Source organism: Brachyhypopomus gauderio, chromosome 12 (genome assembly GCF_052324685.1).
Source record: "Brachyhypopomus gauderio isolate BG-103 chromosome 12, BGAUD_0.2, whole genome shotgun sequence".
Taxonomy (NCBI): Eukaryota; Metazoa; Chordata; class Actinopteri; order Gymnotiformes; family Hypopomidae; genus Brachyhypopomus; species Brachyhypopomus gauderio.
In genome coordinates, this window is record NC_135222.1 from 8,031,348 (window position 1) to 8,042,645 (window position 11,298).

The window sequence follows — 11,298 nt, forward strand, 5'->3', positions numbered from 1 at the left end:
AGGATCTGGTGTTCCTCCATAAAACCATGGGGGGCAACAAATGGTGGTTTACCTCAAGAGATTCCCATACCAATGGGATAAAACTGACCATTTGTATTTTGGTTATATCAGGGTTTGTGTGGCATGTTTAGTCTCATTTTGCAGCTTGTTGTGTGCTGGGAAAGGTTATGCTAACAAGGTAAGAGTTCCATCACGCCCTGAGAAGGTTTGTAGACTTCACCCCAAAGGTGGCAGTCCTGTGAGGAAATGTACTCTGTATGAAAATGTACTCTGTTGTTTTTACCAGCAACCTTGATTCCCATTGGTTAACCTGGTTTTTGTGACTGCTGTCCCTTTGAGATGCCGGGGGGGGGGTCTCTTTCTTCCTTTTCTGGGCTCTTCCTCTTCTGTTCTTCTTCTCCGTGAGACAGCCTGCACCAGTCGGTCTCTCTGTTTCCATTAGGTATTATTCTTGTTACTTTAATCTAGTATGGTTATGTTATTGTTTTATATTTTGTTGGTTATTGAATAAATCGGGTTCATTGTGTAGCCACGGTCTTCCTTGATTATAGCTATACTGGGCCAGATGAGCTCATTATTAGTATCAGTTAAAAGGTAAATCAGTGCTAATACCAATTCCCTCTAAAGTATCCCATCTGCTACGCATGTTTATGATAAACCTCTGACAAAGCAGGCTATTGTTTATAGCAAGGTACTTTATAAATTTGGTTAGGTATATTCTATAACCTGTACTGATCTATCTGAGAAGTGAGTTCTTTTAGATTCTTACCAACTATAATTTGGAGTCAGATATTTTCTAAGTTTTATGCACGTCAATCCTTCTTCTGCACCTATTTCCGTCCTTGGTTGTAGGCAAGCAGGTAGGTTAGTTAAATCTCATAACTAAAACCCCTACATTTTGTATGCCTCTGGTTCTGGGTGAGTATACAGCTGTTATCCAGCACCCGGACCAGGATCAAAGATGCTCTTTTGTATACCTCGGTTGTAACGACTGGTTAATTGAGTTACTGTTGCTGTTCTATCAGCTTGAACCAGTCTGGCCATTCTCCTCTGACCTCTGGCATCAACAAGGCATTTCATCCTAGGTAGTACGGATAGGCCAGAATTCAAGATATCCTTGAGTCAGACTACTACTAAACTACAGGAGTCAACGTCATTACCTAGTGTTTTGCAAGTTAAACGTTTACCAAGAAGCATAAATAACCATAGACAGACATACAATTTATGAACAACAGCAGTGCTATCTGCTGAGTTAGTGCTGTTAAGAACTCAAACAGGTGAGTCTTCAGTCTACGCTTGAAGACAGCAACAGACTCTGCAGTCCGAGCAGCTAATGGAAGATCATTCCACCACCTTGGAGTCAGGACGGAGAATAGTCTGGAGCTTCATCTTCCATGAGACTTTAAGCGTGGAGTTTCCAGTCGAGCCAAGCTTGAGGTTCTGAGTGCTTGCAGTATGGATCGGCTTTTGACCATGGACATCATGTAGGTAGGGTCTAGTCCGTTTTTGGCTTTGTAAGCAAGCATCAAGGTTTTATATCTGATGCGTGCTGCTACTGGAAGCCAGTGAAGAGAGTGCAGCAGAGGAGTCACATGTGAGAACTTGGAGTGATTGAAGACCAGTGTTTAAGGGAGTACGGGAGTACCATGTTCAAAGTTCCACCTTGCTCCCCCAGTCTGATGCTCAGTTTGAAGTGCAACAGATCGTCTTGGCCATGTCTACATGCCTAAATGCACTGAGTTGCTGCCATGTAATTGGCTGATTTGACATTTGCCTTAATGAGCAGTTGGACAGGTGTACCTAATAAAGTGGCCGGTGAATGTATATAAAATATATATACTATATATACTCTGTAATGAACAATATCTGCTGGGGTCAGATCCAGAGCTCAGTTACTATTCACTGCTGCAGGAGGGGCTGGAGGTGTAGGAGCTGGCATGCCCTGCGATCCAGCATTGGAAACCATGCCTGCAGGACCAGGTTGAACCAACCGACGCTTTGTACTAATCACTAGAGAGTCACTAGAGTGCATCCTCTCACCTTAAGGCAGTTTACTAATTTGTTTCTTGATTTACTGATTGACAATACATGCTAAAAGATCTGTGCAACTCCTGTGGCATGTGACTTGGACCTAACTTAGGTGAAATTGTGGATCACAATTAATACTTAAGAGAATCTATCCCAACAGCTCATGAGGAATCTCCAGAGGAACGTTACCTCCACAGGCTGGAGTAGTGTAGGCCGGTCTGAGTAAAGTTTCTCTCTCCTGCTCGAGGATGCTTCACCTATAGAGGTGATGGTTGTATAGAGCCCTCAAATGATCATATTTTTATCTGCCATGCTGATCTTTTGCTCCAGAAGATGGAATTGAAGATGCTGGACCCCTGAAGCAGAGAACAAGTACTCCCTTAAACACACACACACACACACACACACATACACCTTTATACTGCACAAACAAAGGTTTAGTCAACCAGTCTAAATCCAAAGAGAAAGAATTAAGCCCACAACTCCCAGACCTAAAATATACTGTTGTTTTTTTCCACACTCAGACACAGAATGTCTTTGGTTTTAAAATATGTTTCAGATAAACATCCCATGATGGCAGCTATGTAGACAAACTTTAACCATGTGTGGTCCAGTTACTGTCTCTGTTAACATATGGCTCTCTCTGTATACTTTATGAATACTGTTTTAGTTACCATGGGATTACAACATACTTTCTCACTGAGCTGATAAAGTGAACAGAGTTAAAACCAACCACCACACCGAACCTTTCATTGGTTTATGGGTAGTCCAGTTAACGTTTGACTTTGTTGGGTCACCTAAAGTCGAAGGCAGTCATGGTCTCCAGCACGCCAACCACCTGAAATGTGAAATTGTGGTTGGTGCACATGTGTAGAAGTGTGCAGACTGCACCATGGTGATCACAAAGTCAGACCTATGTGAGCTCCCAGATAACCAGTTTAAACCATAACTCAAACGCTGGAGAGAAAAAGAACCTGGGAAAAGGTGGTTTAAATAATCGAGTTAAAGTAACCAGATCAGCACATGAAGAACCCGAGTATGTGACAGAAGCAAAAAACGTGAACTACCTTGACAAGTAACGACAAACAGATTTTCACCATGGATTGTGCTGTGTCTTGAGTTCACTCTGCAATACCTGGGCAATAAGAACTTTCTCCAGCTGAGAGTAGGATGAAAAACTAAAAACAATCTGAGCCTTTGGGAATTTTGTGCACAAATATATGACAAAAGTGTCGTTCTGCTACAAATACAAATAATGTAAATAGTTCTTGTGGAATCTTGCATGTTGTCCATCTTTATCAGAGTCTTTCTCTGTTCATGGTTTTCCAGTGTGATTTACCTGTAGGAGTTCTCCACTCACTGCCCCATTGCTGCAGGCCTTCACGCTTCTGTCAGACCACGTCTGTCACCGCGTTTGGGCTTAAATCTAACTTCAAGACCAATACCCATACACTATTATAGATGAGGAAAATATGTTTTTTTAATTTTCTTACTCCTTGTAAATCATTTGATAACTAAAAGAAAGGTTTAGCTCAGAAATGGTATAGGCACATTTGCCTATACAGGAACATTCTCATTTTCTTATCTGTGAGTAACCCTGTCAAGAAACGACAATGGTTAGCCCCTCAATTGTGAGAACAGCGATTCAGAAAAGAGAGGTCCAATACCAGCTGGGGTCTGACCGGCCTCACCCACATGAGTGACAACATCTCTCATTAGGGGTGTTCTGTGCATCAGTCGCTGGTGTTTAACTGCTTATTAATGACAAGAGAAATAAAACACATGGGTTACATTCCATAGGATCATTCCCATTAAAATCTTGTTGCTAAAACATCTATGTTTAATTTGGCCATCTCCCACCCACAAATAAATGAACAATTAAAGTTGCAACTTGTTTTTACTCATTTATTTCAACAATACTTACTGCAATATTACAATTTTTAAAATCTGCATCAGTTTTAATTCAGTGGCTGAATTTAATCAGTTGCTTAGTGCTGCAGGGGTAATTCTGCACAGCTGTTGTGCTTTAGAAAAAGCTGTAACCCAGCAATTATGCTTATATCTGCATAGGAATCACATAATTGAAAAGTTCCAATCTGCATTTAGGCCCCACCAAAGTACTGAAACAGCCCTAGTTAAAGTAACAAATGATCTCCTTCTTGCCTCAGATCAAGGCTATGTATCTCTGTTAGTGCTTCTGGACAGCCCCGTCGACGGGGGGACAACCGGGTCTGTTGTCCCGGGCCCCAGGGCCAGGGGGGCCCATCAAAGAGCCCAGCAATTTATTTTTTATTTAAAGTCTTTAATTAAAAAAAAATCTTGAAATCTTTCATTAATATAAAATTCTGTACTCAAAATAAGCTCAATGGCTAAAATATATATGTTTTTTACCTATCTGCATATTTTCCATTAAGTGCATACACCCCCACCTCCCACTGAAAAATGGTTTGATCCAGCGACCCGGCTGGTACCCGCCCAACAGCGGGAAATACAGTGGTGGATAGTTAAAGTAAATACAGAAATCTGGAGGCCAGAAAAGAAAGGAAAAACATTTACCTGACGAATTTTAAAGTTGCATTGTGTTCCAGGTTTGAAAAGTGCTGGAATTTAGGCTAAAGTACTTGAAAATGCTTGAAATTGTAACTACTTTGTTTCACAACAAATATCTGTCTGACTGAACAGTTCTTTTGTATTACGTTGCAGGATGATGGGGGGTTGGGGCACATGAAACGTTCTTGTCCCGGGCCCCAGCAAGTGTGAAATATGGAGTCCTGCAAGGCTCCATCTTAGGACCACTATTACTTACATTATATATGCTACCATTGGGAATAGTTATAAACAAACATGGTGTCAACATTCACTGCTATGCAGATGACACTCAACTTTACATATCAGCCAAACATTATGACAAACACAGTTTAGGAAAAATTGAGGTCTGCATAAGAGATGTTAAATGCTGGATGTCTCTAAACGTCCTCCAACTTAATGAGGACAAAACGGAAGTTCTCCTTCTGGGCCCGAAGGCCGCAAGACAGAAAATACCAGATCTAATGTTTAATCTCGCAAACTACCCCATAACACCTAGCACACAAGCCAAAAATCTTGTCATCATACTCGTCTCTGACCTATCATTTAATAAATACATAGATAATACTACTAGGATAGCTTTTCTACATCTCTGCAACATTGCCAAGTTAAGAAATGCATTATCACAGCATGATGCAGAAAAATTGGTACACACTGGTTTTAACTCCAGACTAGACTACTGTAACTCATTACTGTCAGGATGCTCAAATAAGAATCTAAATAAACTTCATGTAGTTCAAATGCCACAGTCACAGTTCTGACTAGAACTATAAAAATTTGATCATTTCAGACCAGTCCTATCAGCCCTGCATTGGTTCCCAGTTAAATTCTGTATTGATTTTAAAATTCTTCTATTGACTAATAAAGCACTGCACAGGATTGCTCCTGATTACCTCCAGGAACTTATTTCCTATTATGAACCACCACGTCCACTAAGATCACAGGCTGCTGGCCTCTTATTAGTTCCAATAATTAATAAGGTAACAGCAGGGGAAGAGCCTTTTCTTATAAGGCCCCCCAACTATGGAATAACTTCCCAGAATGTGTCTGGGACTCTGACAGTCACAATCTTTAAGTCTAGGTTGAAAAGTTGTTTAGTTTAGCGTTCGATAACTAACGTGCCCCCTTGGATAAAGGTACAGATCCAGAGGTTCACGGGCGAAGGGTTTTATGGTAAACTGGGGCGCTGGTGCTGTCATCCTGTCACTGCATGTGGCCACTCAAGTTTTTTGACAGTGCAGTGGATGGATGCCAATGTCTCAGAATGCTCCCATGTCTGTGTAACCTTCTGGTTCTTTTTAGCTAGGCTGTAATAATTTAATTTAATGCCCGAGTTGCTGCCACACTCAAGAAATGTTTAAATATCATCTGTCCTGCATATGATTCCATACAGAGCTAATTTACCTATTTATTTTTCCATATGGCTGCACGCCTACGCGAGAAAAACTGAGATGAGTGGAGATGAGCCTTTCCAGAGATCCATCCTGGGCCAGCCACCTCCTGCCTAACCAGATATGATGGAGGATAAACCCACTGCCCTGCCCAACCAATGTGGATGGAGGATCAACCCACTGCCCTGACTAACCAGTGTGGATGGAGGATCAACCCACTGCCCTGACTAACCAGTGTGGATGGAGGATAAACCCACTGCCCTGACTAACCAGTGTGGATGGAGGATCAACCCACTGCCCTGACTAACCAGTGTGGATGGAGGATCAACCCACTGCCCTGACTAACCAGTGTGGATGGAGGATCAACCCACTGCCCTGACTAACCAGTGTGGATGGAGGATAAACCCACTGCCCCCGGACCCTCTCACTGCCCCATTCTCCTTGATACCAATCAAGACGTTTAGGACTGAGTAGGAAATACACAGAGAACTCATGTATATAAATACACACCAAGATGAGATTTATTTATCCTTCTCATCTTTTCTTTGTTTTTTTATCTCTTTAATTGTTGCTATGGTGACCAGCGTCAGCCAAAGGACGATGGGTTTCCCCGAGTCTTGGTTTCTCTCAAGGTTTCTTCCTCTTGCCACTGTTGTCCTTGGCTTGCTCAATGAGGGCTTGAACTCGGACACTTGTAAAACTGCTTTGTGACAACAACTGTTGTAAAAAGCGCTATAAACAAATTTTGATTGATTGATTGGTGTCATCCAGCACAGGGCGTAAGAAAGTGAACAGCAACATCAAGCAAATCCTCTTATTTTAATAACAAAAATAATAATCAAGGTGAAATGTACAATTATCAACTTTATCATAAAAAGAACTCTAAATAAATGCAAATAAAAATAAATAGAAAATTAATTACAGATGATAAAAAGGTATAATTTACAATTTCCTTATAAAGGTTTTTTGTTTTAATTTTTAAAAAATGAATTTGGATTTCCGCTGGTTATGGATCATAAATTCTGAAATGCAAAAGCTTCTGAAATATAGGTGATGCCCAGGACACTGGCCCGTTACAGGAAAAACAGGACACTGGCCCTTAATTCTGACACTATTTACTGAGCATTAATCATTTATTTATAGCAAATATGAACATTTTCCCTGAGGAAATGAAATCACTTCATCTTCGTAGTAGTAGTAGTAGTAGTAGTAATAACCATAGTACAAAGCTAATCTTTGAAGCATGTCCAAATGTTCATGTATAATACAAGAAATCTAAACAGAGACAGACAGACAGAAGTTGTGTTGAGGAGAGCTGCTGCCTTTTTTAACACTGTCTCTATGGGAGCAGACATGATGGACCACGGTCCATCTCTATGGGAGCAGACATGATGGACCACAGTCCGTCTGTCTCTACGGGAGCAGACATGATGGACCACAGTCCATCTCTATGGGAGCAGACATGATGGACCACGGTCCATCTCTATGGGAGCAGACATGATGGACCACAGTCCGTCTGTCTCTATGGGAGCAGACATGCTGGACCACAGTCCGTCTGTCTCTACGGGAGCAGACATGCTGGACCACGTTCCATCTCTATGGGAGCAGACATGCTGGACCACGGTCCATCTCTATGGGAGCAGAAATGATGGACCACAGTCCGTCTGTCTCTACGGGAGCAAACATGCTGGACCACGGTCCATCTCTATGGGAGCAGAAATGATGGACCACAGTCCGTCTGTCTCTACGGGAGCAGACATGCTGGACCACAGTCCATCTCTATGGGAGCAGAAATGATGGACCACAGTCCGTCTGTCTCTACGGGAGCAAACATGCTGGACCACAGTCCATCCATCTCTATGGGAGCAGAAATGGTGGACCACAGTCCGTCTGTCTCTACGGGAGCAGACATGCTGGACCACAGTCCATCTCTATGGGAGCAGAAATGATGGACCACAGTCCGTCCATCTCTATGGGAGCAGAAATGGTGGACCACAGTCCTAACTGGGGGGGACAGTGCTAAACAGAGGACAAGGCTCACTTCTGCAAGTGTTCCTGCGCATGTTCACACTCGCAACTCTTAACATCTCTCCCCGTCCAGCCCAGGACAGAAAAGGAACCAGAGCAGAAACAGCCGGCGGAGAGCACGCTGCTCATCTTGGAGTTTGTGTACCTTTGTCAGAGACTTCTGACTACAACGAAGCAGCACGCACACAAAACACCACCCAGGAATATGTTGTGCAGTTACACAAGTCACATGATCAGATTCTTTTTTTTTTCTCCTTAATTTTTAAGGTGCAGGGGAGGAAAATCTGGCAAGTTCGTTCATGTCCTCTGGCACTCCTAGAGGTGACGAAAACAACTTTAGCGACAGTTTAAAATAAAGGAATAACCGAACGTTGGCTTTGCCCCAGTAGCGGTGCTTGCATGCGTGTTGGGCGAGATCAATTGCTGTGTTTCCTGGCCAATGGTCCAGTGTAGAAGTGGAGATTGGCATTATGGGAAGCCTTGCGTGCCTGCTTGGGCTTAAGGGTCTCTCAGACACTACATGAGCAGACACTGGAAATGTAGTGAGTCCGCACATACTGTTGTCTTTCATCTAGCCCAGACATCGGCACGTTAACACATCGTTGACCGATCTTTGCCAGAACGCTCCACAGAAGGCACAAAGAACACTGACGGAGCCATTCTGTGACGATCAGTGACCAGAGGAGTGGACGGTGCAAATGTACATTTGAACATGATTCTTTATAATAGGAAACAGTACCAAAGATCTACAGGGGGGGGTTATAAAGCAAGCTGCAGCCCTTATTCGGAGAGACTAAGATCAAGGCCCACATGCACAACACAGATGTGGGACAGTGTGAGCAGGCATTAATAACTGAACATCTTCAGCCAGACAGAAGGGACGAAAAACCCTAGTACAGTCAAGAACAGAGACAGCATCTTTAATTATGGCTGCTGCCAATGTGCGCGTATGTGTGTGAGTTTTTTCCCAGGACATACATATACAATATCATTCAACTGCATAATTCTTTCAGTCTTTTTTTTTTTTTTTTTTTTTAATAAGCATTCTGCTTCATGATGTCCATGCAATTATATCCCTTTTGAATTTGCACTTCAAAGTCAGATGAACTTTTAATGGTTAGGGTTAAGGAATTGCTTAATCACACTGAGAGCAAAGTATGTTGGGTTTAAACAGAGAACGTTTTGATACAGTAGACCAACCACAGATCAGTCAGCATGAAAAGGTCACGGCTTATATTAGACGTGTGTGTTTAGTTATCTTGCACTTGATGAAAACAATTAAAAACCCTCGTAGCACCTGTAATACCGGAAGGAAACGGAGCGTGATTATCCCAGTGTGTCTGCACCGAGGATACATGATAGCACAGCACACAGCCTGGACAGACACCATCCCCACAAACTTCGGAAAAGTTAAATTATTTGAAATTTGAGAGTGGTTTGAAATTCATACTTGAAATGTCCGATTTACATGTGATGAGCTGGACATCAAAATAAAATACTGCATGTTGACAGGTAGACTGGAGCACATATGAAATCACAGAGTAATGAATCAGGCCTGAGGTAGCCACAATTTAGCCTGGATGTGCTGGACCACTGAAGTGGAAATCAACCTGTGATTTCCTATGAAATCCATTTGAAATACAACTCAAATCACTTTTGATTGAAGCCACTGTCCACAAAAGCCAAACTGAAGTCCATCTTTAATGTCCACGCTGCTGTGGTGCAACAGACTTCACCATTTTGGGGTTACGACATTCTTGTCAACAGCCTTTCCAGTAAAACCCAATCTGGTTCACTTCTGGAGCGATGTCTTCTGTCACACTCACACACACAGATGTCAGTGAACACAACAAACATGGAACAGAGGTCATATCAGGTTGGGTCAGAGGTCGCCGCAACAGTTTAATAGCCTTAGGATTTTTGCCTCATGGAAATGGACAGCTACTATGCTAGGTTCTCTAGTGCCATTAAACAGTGTTTCTGCATAAATAGCCCCGCCCATATCCCCACCCCACCCAAAAGCTCCTCAAAAACAGTAATTACTCAGTGTCTACTAGCCGTCTGGCCTCTGGGCAGATTCAGGTTACCGTCACTGAGTGAGAGCCTGACATATTCGCATATGAACCTGTGCCACGTGTTCCCATTTGCATATGAGCCTGTAGCACAGGTTTCCATTTGCATGAGCTTGTAGCACAGGTTCACATTTGCATATGAGCCAGGTTCGCATTTGCATACTGGTGCTGCCCTGTAGAGCCCTGGCCCTTTAGAAAGAGTACAAAAGCTTTCACTCCAACCCAAACTCTCCTCTTTGTTACTATGTTCTGGTCTTCCATGGGAAGAAATACGAAATGGAAACGATCTTAACGCATTACACATTTACAGTTGGGTTCTTCTCTGTAAATACTGCAGTGCAGAAGTGGTTCGGGTCTGGCAGGCGGCCCGTGCAGACGACCGGTGGCGGGTACAGTGCTCCGCTACGCTGCCATGCACTGTTCAGTGGTGTACGCACAGCTGAGTAGACAGCCCACGTCAGCACACGTAGCAGCGAGGAGTCCTCCACGCTCACGCCAAGTCAGCTCGGGCGCATCCGTGTGCAAGAAGAATGGCGCAAACGCAAACGCTAAAAATGACGGAAAGTACTGCGGACGGTCCTGATGCGGGTCGCAGGTTACACAGATTGAGACCACACCCTCTGGGCGGGGCAACAACAGTTTCCAGCCTATTGTGTCCACTTGCCTGTAGTGAGAGGGGTGAGAGGGGGGGACAAACGGAAGCAGCGCAATATAAAAACAAAAAAGAAATTTTCATTAAAACGTGCCTTTCTCCAACCAATCAGATGTCTTTATAGTATTGTGTTTCTTTCCCCAATGACGACGAATAAATGTCCGAAGGAGCTGCTAGGATGTGGACATGATTTGGTATGTGCTGTTTTCTGGTGGGAGGGGAGGTTTGGCTTCCGTGATGGTTTTGGGTTTGGGGGGCCAGTCAGGGTCCACTCTGAGTTCTTGGGCCAGATGCATGTAGCGCGCTTTGGGAACCTTCCTCCGACGACAGCACAGCCAGGACAGGTGCTTGGACCCCAACAAGTCTAGTCCTCCCTAAACACACGCGCGCCCACACACGCACGTACACCCACGTCCGCACGTACACGCACACACACACACACGCACGCACACAAGCACATTCACGCACGCATGGAAACCACAGAGGAGGAAAACAGGAGAACAGGAAAAGATTCGGTTTCAGCTTCTTTTTATTTGACATG

The 11,298-nt window shown here is 43.4% G+C and overlaps 1 protein-coding gene across 1 annotated transcript in view; it reads right to left on the reverse strand.

Annotated features, from left to right (window-relative positions):
• Nucleotides 1-9,037: 9,037 nt before the first annotated feature.
• Nucleotides 9,038-11,298, reverse strand: part of atp13a3 (ATPase 13A3) — a 10,764-nt gene continuing 8,503 nt past the window's right edge. The window contains exon 10 of the mRNA XM_077024143.1: nt 9,038-11,131. Coding sequence (XP_076880258.1) covers nt 10,931-11,131 — 201 coding nt within the window. The 3' untranslated portion in view covers nt 9,038-10,930. The remainder of the gene's footprint in view (nt 11,132-11,298) is intronic.